At 39.4% G+C, this 18,517-nt stretch overlaps 3 protein-coding genes and 4 long non-coding RNA genes across 7 annotated transcripts; 3 read left to right on the top strand and 4 right to left on the bottom strand.

Annotated features, from left to right (window-relative positions):
• Positions 1–206: 206 nt before the first annotated feature.
• Positions 207–1,646, bottom strand: LOC124202695. The gene is made up of 3 exons (XR_006878303.1): positions 1,588–1,646; positions 1,274–1,523; positions 207–448 (listed from the first exon to the last, which is right to left on the bottom strand). It is a non-coding gene; the product is annotated as an uncharacterized LOC124202695 (long non-coding RNA).
• Positions 1,647–3,344: 1,698 nt separating this feature from the next.
• LOC124202693 lies at positions 3,345–4,205 on the top strand. Its single transcript, XR_006878301.1, has 3 exons — positions 3,345–3,584; positions 3,651–3,771; positions 4,174–4,205. It is a non-coding gene; the product is annotated as an uncharacterized LOC124202693 (long non-coding RNA).
• Positions 4,206–4,217: 12 nt separating this feature from the next.
• On the top strand, positions 4,218–4,737 carry LOC124202694. The gene is made up of 2 exons (XR_006878302.1): positions 4,218–4,279; positions 4,354–4,737. It is a non-coding gene; the product is annotated as an uncharacterized LOC124202694 (long non-coding RNA).
• Positions 4,738–6,012: 1,275 nt separating this feature from the next.
• LOC124202692 lies at positions 6,013–6,749 on the bottom strand. Its single transcript, XR_006878300.1, has 4 exons — positions 6,691–6,749; positions 6,452–6,620; positions 6,260–6,359; positions 6,013–6,198 (listed from the first exon to the last, which is right to left on the bottom strand). It is a non-coding gene; the product is annotated as an uncharacterized LOC124202692 (long non-coding RNA).
• Positions 6,750–7,704: 955 nt separating this feature from the next.
• LOC124202691 (peptidyl-prolyl cis-trans isomerase-like 4) lies at positions 7,705–13,173 on the bottom strand. Its single transcript, XM_046599052.1, has 10 exons — positions 12,893–13,173; positions 12,691–12,823; positions 12,524–12,628; positions 12,300–12,455; positions 12,143–12,239; positions 11,837–12,078; positions 11,593–11,771; positions 11,076–11,531; positions 9,585–9,622; positions 7,705–9,502 (listed from the first exon to the last, which is right to left on the bottom strand). Exons 1-10 carry the CDS (start codon positions 12,960–12,962, stop codon positions 8,309–8,311), a joined length of 2,670 nt encoding a protein of 889 aa, XP_046455008.1. The 5' UTR covers positions 12,963–13,173; the 3' UTR covers positions 7,705–8,308.
• A 1,352-nt stretch (positions 13,174–14,525) lies between these two features.
• On the top strand, positions 14,526–15,556 carry LOC124202690. The gene is made up of 3 exons (XM_046599051.1): positions 14,526–14,662; positions 14,747–15,087; positions 15,234–15,556. Exons 1-3 carry the CDS (start codon positions 14,645–14,647, stop codon positions 15,280–15,282), a joined length of 408 nt encoding a protein of 135 aa, XP_046455007.1. The 5' UTR covers positions 14,526–14,644; the 3' UTR covers positions 15,283–15,556.
• Positions 15,557–15,622: 66 nt separating this feature from the next.
• On the bottom strand, positions 15,623–18,456 carry LOC124202688. The gene is made up of 4 exons (XM_046599049.1): positions 17,344–18,456; positions 17,056–17,262; positions 16,772–16,988; positions 15,623–16,697 (listed from the first exon to the last, which is right to left on the bottom strand). Exons 1-4 carry the CDS (start codon positions 18,203–18,205, stop codon positions 16,628–16,630), a joined length of 1,356 nt encoding a protein of 451 aa, XP_046455005.1. The 5' UTR covers positions 18,206–18,456; the 3' UTR covers positions 15,623–16,627.
• Positions 18,457–18,517: the final 61 nt, after the last annotated feature.

Raw genomic sequence — 18,517 nt, 5'->3', positions numbered from 1 at the left:
ACCCGTTGGCTGCCACGCCATACAACCCGTAGGTTGTACTCTACTACTCTACGCGCCACGTCTGAAGGATCCATGACCAAGTGGGACTTGCCATTGCTGACAAGTCCGGGCTGACAAGGGGGGACTAAGGTGCATTGCCTGAAACAGGCGCCTTGCGGCAAATTTTGGGCTTGGCGACTCTCCGACCCCGCGGCTTGTAAACCACGAGAGCGAACAGCGCGGCCCGTGCAGGGGAGAACAAAGGCGTGGCAGACAACGGGTTAACTAACACTAACACAAACGAAATAATACCAACAATACGATGATCCACGTTGATGACGAGTCTCGGTGTCGGTCGCGATTCGACCGAGTTTCGTTCGCACCAGGAGAAGGGGCAACATCCGACGGAGACCGATGACGACCGTTAAAGATGACAAAATCCATCTTCTCGACGTCTCCTCTGCATTACCTGAATAAAAACAAAACAATTCTTATTAAGTGACATGCCAATAAAAGTTACGTAATAGTCATATAATACATTACAAGTTCATTGATATGGTTTTTTTGCTCAAAACTTCAAAGGCGCACTTTAAATTGCTTAAAATCTACCTAACAATGTTGAGAACTGTTCACATAACAAAGCTCACTTGCTAGTCTAAAAAAAAAAAATCCGGAAGTAGACCGGAAGTAACAACAGTGCCTCAACCATTGAGCTGTCATCAAATTAAACCACATATTCGTGATCCCCATGAAATTTGGGGTCGATTTGGTGTGATTTCAACGAAATCCAAAATTTGGCCAAAATCGAGAATTTTCCTGAACTATAGTTCAGGAAAATTTTCAAAACCGGAAGTACGAAAACGTACAAAACAAAACATGAACTTTACCACAAATTTGACGAGGATCACGAATTTGTGGTTCTTTTGTACTTCAGATGAATATTTACTGAACTACTGACTGAAATGTGAAAACCGGAAGTAGAAAAAAAAAGCAACTATCGAAAATTTAACAAGTGAGCTTTGTTGCTGGAATAGTAATCGCCAGTTTTCACTAAATATTTCAACAAAACAACTGCCAATAAATATAAAAAGAGATGTTCAAAGTAACTGAAACTGACTGTTTTGACAGCTGCAAATTATCAAAAAGCCATCTAGCGTTAGAAAAAAGAAACGTCCAAGTAAAACTTCGTTTAGCGCGTAAAAGGGCCTGATTTTGGAAACTATTACACAGACAGAGACTAACGCAACTAGACTATTGGTAGATAACCTACGAAAATAAGTCAACTGTTGGGTACCTGGACATAATCCCGTGGTGAGTGACTGCACAACGGACGGAAGCGATCATGAAGTGGTCCAGAAACTCGCCAAGTCGTCAGTGAAGTAAAAACAATTGTGTTTAGAAGCAGTGAAGCTAGATGAGCGTGCGTCGCGAAGATAAGGATGTTGGTGGAAGTCCCTCTTTCGTCATGGATAAAGCATAAAGGTCAGCATTGGCAGAAGAATCTCCGTGCAGGACAGCACGATTCCATAAATAAACTGTATGCTCTGTAAAAACGAATGTTTTACATTAATGAAAATATAACAATGAATAAAGCATATCAATCTTTACCTATTCTAAGAAGCACACTGAAAAGTTCATGATGACAAAACCGTGAAAATGGAATTCACAGTAGTGGTGGCAATACTAGGTAGTATTACCTAGTTTTACCTAGTTACCTAGTATTACCTAGTTTTTTTTCCTCTACTTTTACCTAGTTTTTGGCCAATTTTTCTACCTAGAAATTACCTAGTAATAGTAATACCTAGTTTTTAAAAATTATTACCTAGATAATTACCTAGGTAATTTCGATTTTTATGCAGCGTTGTCAAAATAATGGCAACGATGTTTTTTATTCATTTTTATGTCACCCACTTGATATTTTTCGCTCCCAACCTCATGGTTTTTCGCGCCTACAGGCACAGTCCCTCACCACGTCTTATGAGTCATGACTCTCATCTCTCACACTCTCATGTTTTAAGATTTTTCGCCATTTTTGTCTGAATCTGAAAGAGTGAAGTTGAAAATTGTCGATCATATATCTTGCTGTTCGGTTTGGCTTACGACTCGAGTGCTTCTGCACAATAGAGTTTACTCAGTTGAAATATCCAATCTCCTTCTGTCATTATTTAAGTAGATTCATCTATTTTTTCTTCGAACAAATTTTAGACGTTAACTCTCTTGCTTGTTCTTTTCAAAATCTGATTCAAAATCGAAGTCTATGGTCATTTTTTATTTCGTATGAGTACTGCATTTTACATTTCATATTTTGGGAAATTAAAATTTTTTGAAGAACCTAGTTTAAAAGTTGTACCTAGTTAGAATTTTAAAACTAGGTACCTAAATTACTAGGTAATTACCTAGTTAAAAATTTTACCTAGTTATTTTTAGTACTTTTTCTATTACTTAGTACCTAGTTTTTTTTCAATTACCGTACCTAGTTTTAGCGAAAACTAGGTAAAATAACCTAGTATTACCTAGTATTCTAAAAAAACTAGGTATTTTACCTAGTATTACCTAGTAACAAAAAAAAACTAGGTTGCCACCACTAATTCACAGCAACCAACAGCATTACTCCACATGTTGAGATAAATTTCCTGATGCTAAAGAAAGTGTCATGAAGTATTGCAGTAGCGTGGTGATAGGTGGTTCACTTCACACTCTTCATGTCACTGAAACTCTAAGGGGAAATGGGACAAGGAAATTCTCTATGTTATTTACAAATTTACACAAATTTACCTGTAAGAAATTAAACTCTACCTATCTCTTAGCTGGGTTGCCTTCTAAACCAAAGTAAACACAGGCAAAACAACAAACATGCTGTTGCACGGTACACCACCAAAATTGTGAGATTCAGAAAAGATCCTATGGTTCATAAGCAAGAATACCTATGTTATATGAATGTGAATTGTAATGGTCTGGTAGCAGTAATGGGGAAATACCTTATCGGCACATTTGTATTCCACTATATGTGCTCTTCAAACATGAGTTTTAGGCTTTGACAGCATGAGATCTAATGGATGAACCATGAAGGAGGATGAACTGACAACTGAGCACTAAGTCAAGTAGTCAACTTGTTGAATGACTGACAGTATGCATCTAGAATTTGAAGAAATAAGTTGGTACAGTATAAAATTAAGAAAACTAGTTAAAGATAAACCTACAAAAGATACGAAGTTCAATTTGGTAATTGAAATCACAGGTATAAGTATAAATTAGCAACAATTTGTTTCGCTCATTTCGCCTCGTTTCACCATGAAAGAGCAACATCGGCGACACTGGCGACATCTAGTACGAGTTTTGAATAATGCACTGTTAGTCACAGACAGACATGGAAGACAGTCGCTCTTTTCAGAGCGTGATTGAAGTGATTGACGAATTTGGTAAGTTGGTCCACCCATCAATGTGTGAAGTTCCCTTGATGGATTTAGTCGTAATAATTAAAAAAAAAAATTGTTTTTATTGTTGGCACCATGCTGTTGGCTGAGACACGAATTTTGCTGAAAGACTATTGGAAACCATACTGTCGACCACGTCGAGAAGCTGAGTAACATTCTGCTTTTACAAAGGTAAAATTAACAATTAAACTGATTGAAATATATGTGGATCATAACATTTGTAATGTTTGAATGCAGGCACCTCTTAATAAAAGGAACTTAAGCCATCCAATATAGGACTTCCATCAAATCGTGTAGGCTGCATGGAAGTCGCATTTACCTTTGCTGTGAACATCATGAACACATACACTATTTGAAGGTGACAATCTTATCCAGTTATAGATTTTACAATTAAAATGTGATTAAGCTTTGCATTCATTGGTTAGTTTTAACATTTTGGGATTTCGTCAAGTCAACAGCTATTTCCTTCAGGGTTGTGTTCTGTTATGGATTATTTAAGGGGAGTTTGTTGTATGCAAGAAAGGCAGATTCTGAAAGAAGTTTTGTTTATTTGTTCCACTGTAGAGTATCCTTTAAAGTTTAAATGAATTTGTATTTAAATCAGTCATCTAGTTTCATGTAAATTTATTAATTTAAGTTTCCATGATAGGTATAAGATAATGATTTGGGTTGAATATTTGAAGTGATATGTAGCATATTTTTTTTAAATTTCATACAGCCTTTCCAATGAAGCTGAAGATAAATTTTACTTCGGTTATAGGTTCATGTTTACGTAGCAGTGGTGTTGCTGTCCAATGTGGTGTGTTGTTGCAGCCTATGGTGATGAAAGATATCTGCATCAAGTTGCTGTTCCTTGTGCATCCAAGGTGCTGGACTGCTGGTTTTGTGCTACAGAAGTGACATCCAATATTGTGTTTAATTGCTATTTGTGTCTTTGCAGTTTACCTTTATATATTGAGAAGGAACAAAAAAAATAGTAACACGGGGAGGTTTATGTCAAACAAATAATAAACATGTCCAGGATGGGGGAATGAGAAGGAAGTTGGGGTGGGGTATTTGGTTATGATTAACTAAAAGAAGTGAGGTATATTTTTAATGAATATGCAGTACTTGGTGATAAGATCTGTTGGTAACCTATACCTTCCTGTCATCCTATACCTTCCACACTTACACAGCCATTCCTCAAACCCCATAAGCACCAGCATCAAATCCCACATCCACTCACATCCATTCCTAAAACCCCACAATCTCCAACATCAAATTCACACAATTGTTGTATATCTATAATCAAATTTAAATTGAAATAAATAAAACGCCATTGCATTTAAAATGTGTAAACTATATTTATTCTGGAACACATGCAAAATAAACAATTCATTAAACAGAGCGTCCGGTTCAAGACTATTTTTTTTTGTGCGAGGCTTTTTAGTAAGCAATCCGCCACCCAATTTGACAAAAAGTGATAGTATGTTTTCACGGAAATTGCGTCAGACGGTAAAAACATTTCTAGTTCAAAAATCTCATGTAAAAATTAGCATCTAGTCTACTGGTGCGAATTCCGGTTCATTAAGCTTGATTAATTTAGGTGATTGTGGGTAGCTAAAAAATTGAACTAATCCACTTTTTCTGAATATTTTGGTTTTAGATCACTTTGTTGTTTTTGAATTCTTGTGATCTCTCTTCAAAATATTCTGAAAAAGCGAATTGGTTCAATTTTTTAGCTACCCACAATAGCTTTTAACACATCATCTAAATTAATCAAGCTTAAAGAATCGCAATTTGCACCAGTAGACTAGATGCTAATTTTTACATGAGATTTTTGAACTAGAAATTTTTTTACCGTCTGACGCAATTTCCGTGAAAACAAACTATCACTTTTTGTCAAATTGGGTGGCGGATTGCTTGCTAAAACTCGCACATGCAGTGTCGGCGTAGATCCAGGGAGATTACCTGGAAATGGAAGAGGAGAGAAGAGTGCGAGGCAAGTTTTACTGGGGAGCGATTAGTCACTACTAGGCTTCCTGGTTAGACTCATGACCCTCAGATCATGCGCCTTCCAAGTCCCCGTTCGACCAGAGCCCTCCCCTCCTCCTGGTTTCACAGCGGGTGAGTGACCACCGGCGGACGTTGGTTAGTGGTTAGATAGGGAAACGGGGCCACAGAAAAGAAGGGAGCCCAGAAATGCACTTGTAATTTAATCTAACTACACAATTTATCAGTCTTGGATTACAGCATTCTGTCGTCGGTTTTCAGTTTCACCAATGGAGTCCATGATCAGTAGCGAAGGATTACCCTGTAAGCAGAATTAACATTGATTTGGATGACAATAATTTTCAATAAGATTGTAGCGACAAAAAGGAATACCTCAAATCAAGAGGGACTCTGTAAGGAGCTAAATAGGGAGATTCAAGGGTAGCAGCCATTGGGTTAGCAAACAAGGGACCTTGTTGACTTTCTTGAAAGAACATTAGTTTTCATAAATTCTGTCATGCAAATTTAGGAACCTGAAGGTTAGAACCTGTAAATGAAAAAAAAAAACATTTAAAAAATAAGTAAAAGAATAATTAAACAGTTTAAGTATATACTCACGCAATATCTTTCTCACCAAAATCATCATCTCGTCCAAGGAAACGCCATCACACATCGCGAACAGCCAAAAATCTAAAGGGTGAAACTCCTTGCTATGTTGAGAGCAGGGTAGTAGAAGCCGATTGAGTAGTCGAACGATGCTGGCCGCCTAAATGATGTTCATGTAGGCCGCATCTTCTCGGTCATTACCTAAATGCTTAAATCAAGAAACAAAATGTAAACAACATTTAAATTCAGTGACATGACAATGAAGTTACACAGGGAATGAGTCAAGTTCGATGACAAAACGAATGATCTGCGTTGAACGTGTGGTCATTGCCTTATTTTGGAGGGATAACCAGATGCCCCACAATTGGTCTTATAGGCAACATTTAAATTAGAAACCAAACAATCGTTAAAATTGCTATTAGTATGACAACTTCTCATAATTCAATGTAAACACAACTTACAATGATGATAACATGATCACAATATTCAACCTCTTTTTTTGTTGTTGACAAATAGGGAGATTCAAGGGTAGCAGCCAATGGGTTAGCAAACAAGGAATCTTGTTGACCGTAAGCCCTTTTTCTTGAAGGACATAACTTCTCATTCAGTCAGTCATGCCAATTTAGGAACCTGTGAATAAAACAAAAATTCATATTAGACTGCAATTAATAAAGTTCAGGAACATGACAAGTGAGCTTACACATGGAAGCACCAATCAGTTATCCAAGATTCTCTAGAAGATGGAATGAGAGATTGGTCCATGCTCAATGCTGGGGTCGGTGATCTAGCAAGTTCAATAGAAACAGCCGATAATTAAGATTAATCCTAATAAAACATGAGAAGAATATATGTTTTAGCATGAAATAAAGCTAGTGTTGGTTTTTACCTGTATGATTTCGATAACACATTCAGTAGAATACAATGAATTCACGTTTCCTCTGACTGTAAGTTGATGAAAAACATTAAGGTTTATATCCAACATACACACGGAATAGAACACATCACCGACAAGTTACAGACGAAATCACTCGAGTTCACTTATGAATTCATTGGTAATTTTCGAAGCTAGCTTAACGTTGACTGTTGAGTGTTGACTCAGTTGAAATGATTAACCAAGGTTACAACAAGCGGTTTTTTTTTTAGTTTGAGTCTTCTCTGGTCTTTGTGGTGGACTTCTCTTCTCACGTTCTGACGAATAATAAGCGAAGAAAATTTCGCGTTTTGGGGCAAGAAAAGGGTATTTTGCATGTAGTTCTATATTTGACCGCTAGATAGCGTTGTGGCGAAACTTTTTTTTTTTTTTATTTTTTTTGTGACCCTTTCGGCGTACCATAAATGACCTGTATAATACAGGTCACAATCTTGCTATCTACAGCCTGTATTTCATGTCCAAAGATTGAGTTGTTTTCGTGTAGAATGTAGATAGAACTTGAAATTGCCGCAATATGTTGGACGATGATTTAAAACCAACATCAAATTTAATGTGTCGTAATCGTATCTATTACCATTCGCATTTGGCAATTGATCGTAAGACAGCAGAGTGAACCCTTGGAGAGACCGCATGAGACGTCCAGCCCTGACGACGCCAAATAAACTTTTGATCATTAAGATGCAACTCGTTTCTCCGGCTTGTTTGGCAATGGATGTCTTCTGGGAAGGGATCTGGGAACTCTTCGGAGTACTTAAACATTGAGAGAACGAAACGAAGTCTGAGTAGACTGGTCAACAGATTCATTAGATATTAGATCACATACAAATCTGTAAAATAAACGGTTATGACCATAAGAATGCGAAAAACCCATTTAGGTTTGACAGTAAATAGGATAAATCTTAAAATACTTCATATTCTAAGACTTTGCTATGCAGATGTTTAAATTTTATAACTACAATAAAACCCACTTGAATTCAGTAAAATGTAGGGGCAAACGCGAAAGGGATCTTTATTGGACTGTACACAAATACGCACAAATATTACTTACCGCAAATTGCAAGAAGAACTGGTCAATCAGTTAATTAACAACTGATTTGATTTTGGCGCTGCAAGCTCCGTAAAGACTGGTCCAGTCTGGAGATAACAAAACAAACCCTTCACTTTCAATTGTGAAAGCAATCGACTCGCACCGTCTAGCATGTAAATTTTTTGATTTCTATTTCATTTTGAAAGAGCACATTAGACAAAAATGACTTTTTATATTAAAAAAAAAGCTAAGAAAAAAACAAGAATTCGCTCATTTCAAAGGTAGTACCGGTAGTACATTGTGATTGATAAATATTAAATGAATTTTTTAAATGAATGTTTTCCGAAATGATTAAGTCATTTAATATTTTGTTCTAGCGAATTCCCAAGCTTTGTTAAAGAAATTATCCCAATTTTTATTTCCGGCTGTCAAAGATGTTTCACGAAAGATTCTGGATAGTTCCTTGTATCCAGTAGAGATGCTATCTTTATTCGAAGTGAAAAAAGTAGATGGCTTGTAAGCCGGAGCGCTGGTGGAAGTTTCGTACTTTGGAGCTTTGTAGGATGAAGTAGTATAAACCGGGGCAGCGGCTGTGGTAATCGGAACTTTGTAGGCGGGAGCAGCAGTTGTCAAATCCTGGTATGCTGGAGTAGTGGTAGTACGGGCAGAATAGACTGGGGTATAAACGGAAACTGTCACTTTGGGAGCGACGTAAGGCGAATCCTTGTAGTCTGTGCTCTGATCGACGACCTTATTAGCTGCCTTGACGGCGTAACGAGGTCTGTAAGCAAGGGGCAAAGGAGCCGCAGGAGCGGAGTAAAAAGATGTTCTATAATCTGGCACTTCCGGTGTCTCATAGACTGGGCCGGCCAAAGAAGAAACTTTGTACTTGGGAATGACAAAAAATGTAGATTTGTAGGCTGGAGAGTTCACTTTAGTTTCCAGATATTTGTTCCTATCCTCGTATTGTTTTGCGTCACCAATATAGCGAATACCATATGCAGGAGAAACTGGGGTCTGGTAGGCCGGAGCAGAGTAAGCAGGAACTTTGTACTCAACATCAACAGGAGCTACATAAGCCCGCGGAGTCGTCGTTGGAGCCGGGGTGGTAGTTGTTATCTTGTACAAAGCCTTAAATTCAGGATCGGGATAAGAACGATCCTCATAGGTTGGAGCCGCAGTCGGTGCTGGCGCTATATAGCTAGGTTCAACGTATGCAGGGGTCTTATAAGCTGGGCTAGTAGTTGTGGGAGCCGGAGTAGTAGGAATCTTGTAAGTCGGTTTGGTCGTAACAACCTCGTAAACCGGTACGGTTTCAGCCTTGTAGGCTGGAGCGGAATAAGAATATGCGGGTTTGTATTCTGGATATTTGGCCTCGCCCTCGTATTTCACGTCAGCGACATATCCATTTTCATCAGCCCTGTAGTTGACAACCTGAACACGGCCATCGGGGAGAGGTACACGATACGAACCGGTTGTCACTTTTCCATGACGGCTCTCAGAGCGAGAGTTGTTGTCATAGGATGACTCGAAGCTGTACCCTGACTTCTTCGCCTAATTAATGTTTTTCAGAAATTAAATTTTGGAAAAACTGTCACTTTGAAATGTTGAAGGAAATATTTGAATAGTTTCTCACGTCTTCAGTTGTTTTGTAACTTGAGGCATAATTTTCGGCTGAAAAAACGGCGAGCAATACGAAGAAGATCGGGAACTGTTTGTAGAAAAATCAGTGTCATTATTCATTTGCAAAAATATCAAATTTGTTTGCAAAAAAAAATGATTTACTTTACCTTCATATTTACTGTTCGTCACGGGGCTAGGGTAGTCCAAAAACTGATGCTAATGGTCGTTCCGTAGGTGCTTTTATAGACTTGGAGCGCAAGAAATCTTAGCATGTGGGCAAGTTCCACAACACGCGACACTGATGGGGCGTGCGTGAGTAACAAAAAGGGAATGATGGACTCCAAAACAAAAAAAGTGAAAGGCAAGTTCATGCAGATCAACGTACAAACCACAAACAGGGACGCTTGAAAGTTTTCTTCTGCTGGCGGCATGCGCAAAATTCAAATACTACCTCAAAAGAGCAAGTAAAAATGATTGAAAGAAAAAGCCTGCAGCAAAAGAAACTTTCAAGCGTCCCTGTACCCACACAATAACTTTCGATTATTGCATTGACAATATTGACATTGAAAAATCCTAAGAATACGTTGATAAAATCGGCGAAGCGTGAATATCGACAAACAAAAAGTAACGGCTCACGAACCCATTAACTCACGTTGCCGTTTCACGCATTTTATAGCGAATTTCCGTGAAACGCTAAAAGCCTAGAACGAAATTCATAGTCGACTGATTAGAAAAAGCCAAATAGTATCGGACCATTCGTTAAGTTTCAATTTCTAGTGCCCGAAATTCCTGTAGCACAACACGGACACATGGCGGCAAAACTCTTAAGTAAGACCAAAAACAAATTCAAACTATTGACTGACCTCTGATTTTACTTTTTGGATACAAAGTGAAGGGTTGCAAGGTGATAAAACAAAAGTGACTGAATTGGGGTCAAGTCATCCGGATGAGTGAGAGGATCGCTTATGGCATCAATGCCAACAGGTTGGATGCGATGGAAGCTCAATAATATGTGTTAGAAACTGACCGAGATCACAAATCCTTGGATACAAATCATGTCACGGCGCCATCAGGCAAGATGATGGTGATTTAATTATCTGCATCTCGAGCAGAACCGGTTTCTTTACGGCAATCTTTTGCCAGCTCAACTTCTTTCAGCCCGTAGCCAACTGACAGACCGTAAATCAAATAAACGGTGTTTACAAGGCCTTTTTCTTGTAATAATTCAAAACGCTTTATTAGAAAAAAAAAAGAAGTTCTCGAAGTCAATAGCCAAAAGACTTAATTCTTCCCTTAAAAGTTGATTTAAAGGGAAAATGCTCACAAAATGATTTCGAAAAATTCAATACACAATGCTCCAACAACGACTGAAGGATGACACCAGCCTTCCAAGGTCGAAAGTTTAGGAGGAAAGTTTGACAGGAAGGAATTTGAAAGAGCGAATTAAAGGACATGTTTGGCGGTCATTTTGATATCGTTCTATGGGAACTTTTCGGGGACTTACTTTTGCGTATCCTTTTTTGTGGATTGGCATATTCTTCCTTACGTGATCTATCTGGTGATCTATGTCGTTCACGGTGATCCCGGTGCTCTCGGCGATCTGATTTTTCCCGACGATCGCGATTATGTCCTTGATCTCGATGTTCACGATTATCTCGATGGTCTCGATCGCCATGCCGTCCTCGACTGTCAACCCTATCATCTCGACGATCTCTTTCATTTCGATGCTCGTTGCGATCGCGATAATCTCGATCATCCCGACGACCTCTATCGTCTCGATTGTCACGATATCCTGAATTTCTTGGTTGGTAATCTCTTGGTCTTTGCTGGGGTTCACGCCTCTTTTGGTAGTCATCATTTTGGATATATTTTCCCTGTTGTTTCTTGTGGGGACCTTTCATCTTGTAGTCTTCCTTGTTGGGATCAAAAGGTTTGCCACCGATGAAATCCACTCCTCGTCCTGGAATAAATACACTTGGATTGAATTTAACACATTCATTTGAGTATTAACAAATGCGTACCTTTTCCTTTCCACTGTAATCTGGAGACGGACTGCGAGAAATCAACATGAATACGTCGGTCGTCGATTAACACATTGTCCATTTTAAAATAGGCATCCTCACATGATTTGGGGTTATCGAACTCGATGAAAGCGTACTGGAGAGAATTCATCGTTTGTCGATCACGAATAATTTCACAGCTGTTATGAAACAAAAAGAGTTAATATCTGCAGTTTTACTAAAGTTAATGCCAATCCAAACTTACTTGACTATTTTGCCAAAACGACTGAAGATAATCATGAGATCATCATCGGTTGTCACAGGATTGAGCTTACAAACGAAGAGCACATTCTCGGGAGGAGCTGCATCAACAGAAGGCAAGTCGCCAACCATTTCAAGGATTGTTGCACGAGCTTTGGCTTCCTTATCTGCAATCGCTTCTTCAATTTCTTCGGCCGTCTTGCCTTCCATTTCATTGATGTCTTCATCAGCAGCAATTCTCCCGCTCTATGAGAAAGAGCTCTATAAGTATTTTATGCAGAAACATTAATCATTATATATGTTTACTTACATCAAGCATTTCTCTGGTGGGTTCAGGTGAATGAATTGGAATTTCTAAGCCTGATGGGTCTGGGAATGGGTCATCAAGAATAACAGTGTGGGTTATCCTACAAAAACATAACTAAAAGTCAAGGGAAATCTTATACAAGTATGATTCAAATGAATACCTAATATCCTGATAAGGGATGTGATTTTCATCACAAATGGCTTCATTAATGTTGAGCAAGGCATCATGACCTTCGACAACTTCCCCAAACACACAATGCTCTTTGTCAAGATAGTCCAAATTATCACCAAGAGTAATGAAAAACTGTGATCCAAGCCTAAGAAATATCCCACACAAAAGTTGTTTAATGTTTGAGGCACTGTAACATGAGCTTTGCATACATACATGTTATCTCCAACATTCACCATCGAAAGCAATCCAGGTTTGGTATGCTTCAACACAGGAACTTGCTCAGCCTCATAGTATTTTGCTTGTTGTCCATATAATACCCTAGAAAAATTTCAAAAGTGTTATCAAAACGATTGATTTCATATTGTCAAAGTCCATAATACCCAAATATTGATTCACCTCCTCTGCCCGTTCCAGTGGGGTCTCCAGTTTGACATAAAAAATTTCGCTCAACATGGTGAAATCTGTTGAAGTTGTAGCTTTTCATCTTACAAAGCTTGAGAAAGTTGAGGCAAGCTATTTGAATTCAACATTGAAAGTAACTATACACATATTTGTACAACAAATGTAATGAAAATTGCTCACTTTTAGGTCTTTCTTTGATGTACAGATCAACCGTCAAATCTCCTTTGGTAGTTTCCAAAATGACAGACATTTTACATATGACTTTGGTAGACCAAATCAAATTATAAAATAGAAAAGAAAACCGGAAGGATGATATTTGATGGCTTTGGCGCTGTGTTGTACTGTTGTTATTGTCGTGTGCGTGCAAGATGAGTTTAGATGCTGCCAGATCTCAATAATTTACATTACAACTTCTTCATTTTCACGCATTTTCACGATTTCCGTGATTTTCCCTTGTCAGAAATATAATAATACGGAATATACGATACTTATGCTATATCTCTAGTTCAAATAATGTATGAGCAACAATTCATAATTATAAAGACAATTAGTGCTAGCCAATTATTTTATCATTTTTACCACATTATCGCATTCGACATTCCGAATAAAGTACTTACATTATAATTTTAAAAACTTAGCGGTTATTAAACACATTAAAAATACAGGGAAAACATGCGTTTTCCTTAATAAGTGTAAACCCAAAACTTTTACCGGAAAACAAATGGTAATCTTCTTTCAGTCATTTGCGATTCACATCGTCGATAAATAACTACAGAACAAGTCTAAAAACACACTTCCTGAGCAAAAGGAAACACTGATCTAAATTCCGGAACACGTTTGGGCTCTAAAACTGGCAAATGGCAACAAACGAAATCTGATAATTATTATACCTTATATAATAGGCATAATAGAATGCGCACCAGGGGGGAGGGGAAATGACGGCAAGAGAAAGCTTTTCTATATATTACAAAGAGAATCCCTCCTGTGGGGTGGGGGAGAAAGAATAACAACTAATTACAACTTGTTGAAACCATTCAAGAGAAATAAGAAAAAAAAGGAAAAGAAGAAACGATGAAGTAGAATTATGGCAAATGGTCCGAACAGCAGTTTGGCTCCGTTATTAGCGCACGTCCTGCTGGGGCTCACTGAGTCCCAGACATTCACGGAAAACGTCCATAAATATATTTATTTTTAAAGCTTAACTTGTCCAACTTTGTTGATGCTTTCACGTTTCACCTCGATGTTGGAGTTTATGCCACACACTAAATGGGTAAATGAGCTAAGCATGTAACGGTAGAGTAGAGAAATACAAGCCTGCAAGACTACTCGGCTTTCCTTTTCCAATTCATCAATTGCAAAGGCTAATTACGTCATTGCGTGCCGCGGCATTTTCTACTTGGACAAATTATGATAGCCATTTGAAGATGATTCCCTGTTGTCAGCAGACAATTTTTTTAGTTTCTCTTTGGGGGTAATTTTTGAGAAAATTTATGCAAAAGTCTTTTTTGTTTTCTTTTGCCACTAAGGAGAAAGCGTTTGGGTTATTTCCACCGAACCGGCGGTGCTGCTGATTCTTCAGCCCTGCAGTCTCAGCAGCAACAAAAAGAAACGTGTGTCCATATACGAAGCATTTAGGTGTGTGTGTCTCGAGAAGTGCCCCATCTATACATCCCTAGGGCTAATGTATAAGACATTCTTCAAAGAGAGAGAGAGAAAAAAGGGCATTTTCAATGTACCTATGTTGTTTTTGCTTCTCTCCACAGCTGAGAACCTCCTCTTTCTTTCCTTCTTTTGTATCTCACTTCCCTCCCGACGGCGAAATGTGTACGGATTGCTGGACAATCTCTCCGTATTTCGGTATAAAAAGGCCCGGTGCGGTTTCCAGTGGATCAGACATCCGTCGACATCAGCGCAACAACACAAAATCTAAAGATGAACATTTTACTCAAAGTAAGTCATTTCAATTTTAGTTTCAAAGTTACTTAACTAAGATACCAACGTGTGCGGAAATGATTTCGATTTCCTCCTCTAAAGGTACTCGCCCTCGCAGTCCTCGTTCCGGCCATTTCCGGTCGTGTCTTGACAGGTTGGCCTTCTGCGTTGGATGAAGACTTCCAGGATCGAGTGGACATGCCGGAAGTTCAATCGGAAGCAAGAGAGGGAGCTCGGGAAGAGCCCGTTGAGGTTTTGATGAAGCAACTGGAAGGCCGTGATTTCAATCCACCCAAGGAAGCGTTCGGCAAACAACACGATTTCGAGGCAAACGACGCAGGTAGCGACGGCCAAGGCTATTTCCAGGGTTTTGCCCCCAGAGAGATTGTGCTAGACGACAACCAGAGCATGGAATCGAGATTCGCCTTCCCCGACTTCCCAAAGTGAGTTCTTACCCCTCGCATCATCATAAAAATCATCTAAACTAGGTTAAACCTATAAAATTAGTTTCTAAGATGGGCTTTTTCCGAGTGTAGTCGGAGTTTTATAGCTTTTTTCACGATGACCCATTGATATTCTTTCTTAATAGGATGGACTTCCCCTTTGAGAAGCCTTTCGGTGGTGAACGCCCACAATAAAAAAAAAAAGTATATTAGTACAAAAATACAAAACCACGCGACCGCAGCCCCAGCCAGAGTGGACTCACCCGATTAACAGTCCCCAATTTTTCACGACACCAAATTTCTTTGTTTTGTTACGTTTTGTCGAAAGGAGTTCTCCATATAACTGTTTACAAAGAGGGATAACTATTAACCAATTTGGCATACTCTATTATAACCTCTTGACAAACAATGATGGAGCTGGTACTCTAAAAAATGAAAAAGAAATACAATAAATATTATAATATAAAAATTTGAATTTGTTGCAACTTAATCTCCTCGTTCTATACGGCAAAACAAACGGCAGATAGTCTTTAGATTGACGATTTCCGTGAGTGTATTTTCAAACTGAAAGAAGAAGAAAAAAAAAATTAGATAAAATTTTGGGGTCATGAGGTTATTTCATTCCCTGGGGTGTGTACATTTCTCGGTCAAAACAATTAAAGGTACGAACAACGTTTAATAATAAATGGCTAATCGCTCATCTATGCACACGGTATCATGACGGAGAGAAGAGAGAGAGAGAGAGAAAGAAACGGGATCTCTTATTTGTGAAAATGTAGAATATCATGAAAAACTCTCCTAGATCGAATTTGGAATGGGAAAAAGGTTTAACAGTCTACCCCCCAAAAAAATGGTCTACATGGACATGTTGGCCAGGGTTCAGCACCCAGGATAACAACAAAAAAATAATTAGAAAAAGGATGGATCAATTGAGGACAACAAACGTCTACGTCGACTAGTTTTTTTGTTTTTCCGGAATGAAGAAAAAAGAATTTTCTGATGGAGATTTCACGAAATGGCCAACAGGGAAACGGAATAATAACAAGGAGGTCAAGATGACGGTGGAGCACGCCATCGTTCACTTGAGGAAAGAGACGGTCGCTGGGGCACCTTGACAAACACGAAAACTTTATTCTGGGTGGAGAATTCCGTCGCCGGTTATACCTTTTCACGAATCAGGGACAATTCTCCCACTGAAAAAACAAACGCGCCTTAACGCAGAAATCCCAACCGCTACCATTGTTGGCTGCCCCCCGCGCATGACATCACGGTGACATGTCAAGAAAATAACATCTGCGACGACAGAGAAGGGCAAAGAAAATAAAGACGTCCCAGTTAAGAAGAAGTAATTGAATTTTCCAGAGTAGAAAGAGTATGTTTGTTGTTTGAACGACGACTCGGCGAACGACTAGATAGATGGATATTGGGGGCAATAAAAATATCAATAGCACCATGGCACACAATCTATATGTTTTTATCTTTCCAGGACGGAACCTGCTTGGCGTTCATCGAGTCACGTCTTTTTTTGTTTTTTTCTTTTTTACTGCGGATGAGTAGGCCAGGCCATAATTATTTTACGGAATGGCACAAACAGTCCACGACCCGGAGCACTAAAAAAGGGAAAAAAGAAAAGAATACATCAAATGTCAAAGTTTTATGGCAAGGAGAAAAGAAACAACTGTACCAGCGGAAATAACGATGACCCTGGAAAGTGCCATCGCCTCCAAGTCCAACTTGGTCAATCTCGATACCCACAATATCTTCGGTAATACCGGGCAGCTTCCCGCGGTACCACACAATTCCAGTAACAACTAAATGACCGCCATGAAGTGCCTTAACTCGACCGCCGAGAAACAGACTGGAAATAGCCGATGGCACATAAGGGCCATTCTCGATGTCTCCTACATAAAAAGAAACCATCAGTAAACACACATGGTCGATGGAATGACAGATAAAAAAAGAACTGACCCGTAAGAGAAGAGCGACGAGTGGCGTTGAAGCTGTGAGGACGTTGCTCCATATTAGTCAGGGAATGCCGTTTGTTCGAGTTGCTAATGTCTGTGTTTGATGACAGAGGCAAGGCTCGACGTGCGTTCGAATTGTTGATTTCCCCTCCGGAATGGTTTTGTTTCTGCAAGTTCGGCATACTTTGGGTCGCTTTGGATGGCAGCAAGTCTATAGAAAAAGTTGAAATATATGTTAGTAAGCCTGTGATGCCTTGGGGAGATGTAAAAAACTACAGAAATGATTGACAACCGTGGAAAGAGACACTTTGCTTGAATTTGGAACGAAGATTTTTGTAGGGAGTACTGCTGGTGAAGAACTTGGGTTCTGTGCGTTCTTGGTAGTTGAGTGAGAGGCAAGAGTCCAGCTCAGAAAAATCACGTTCAGAATGAGTCAATGTTGCCCAGCTACCGCTGTGGGAATGGAATATCTGGCTTTGTTGAGGCAAGTCCTTCATGCCCTCCAAATCTTCCTCTTCATCATTGAAACCGCCTGGATTATCCTCATGACTGAGGAATCGAACTCTACCTCCCAGCTGCTTCTGATTCTCTTTCAACCAGTGGTCATCGCTGCTGAGGTTGAATTCACTTTGTGAGAAGTCTGGAGCTTGGCTTGTGAGACCCAGGTCAGAGAGCAAGAGATTTTCCACCTGGTGTTTGCCCATTCCATGGTTGCTCACATCCAGTCTATTTGTGAATTTGGACTTGTAAGATGTTTTCTTCTGGGAGGGTTGGCGTATAATTGGAGGGGCCACAATGGCCTCTGACGAAATGCAGAAGGAAGCTAGATCACTCCTCTCCACTCTTTGATATCGCTTCCCATTTGACTTGCCATCAAGATCCAGGCTGAGATCAGAGTTCCATCTCCGTGGAAGAAGTTCACACGTCTGGGTCTCAGTATCTGTCAAAGTGACACCACAAGGGGTTACTCTCTGGGTCAGAACGTTTTCTTTCTCCATTTTGCGCAATAACGAGCCGAGTTTAGCCCGAAACTCGAATTGAAGTGAATTGAGTTCAAGCACTTGCTGTTTGCATTGGTCCAATTGGTCACGCAAATGTACGATAGTTGATCGCAATTTGGTATTGACACTAGAGTTTATACATTTTACCTCCATTTACAACTGAAATCATCGCTCGAGAATGTGCGAAGGGAAATCGGGGGAGAGAAGAAAGAAGAACGTCACACACACCGAGAGATTGTTGTTTTGCTTGTCTAGCTAGCGTAACTAGGTTGACTTTCGACAAAACCGGAACGTCTTTCTCTCCGTCTTAGTTTACGCAACAACCAATTGATACATAAAACATAATCAAGGCCAAGTGTAACGATCCAAATGTTTTACCCGACGAAAATGGTTGCTGAACCCTGCCGTTTGGGAGCAGCACCGAAGTGGAAGAAGGCGTGTCCTCTGTCTTTAATTTTTGAGTGC

The sequence above is a fragment of the Daphnia pulex genome, chromosome 9 (assembly GCF_021134715.1).
Source record: "Daphnia pulex isolate KAP4 chromosome 9, ASM2113471v1".
Classification (NCBI taxonomy): domain Eukaryota; kingdom Metazoa; phylum Arthropoda; class Branchiopoda; order Diplostraca; family Daphniidae; genus Daphnia; species Daphnia pulex.
This window is presented reverse-complemented; position numbering and strand designations above follow the sequence as displayed.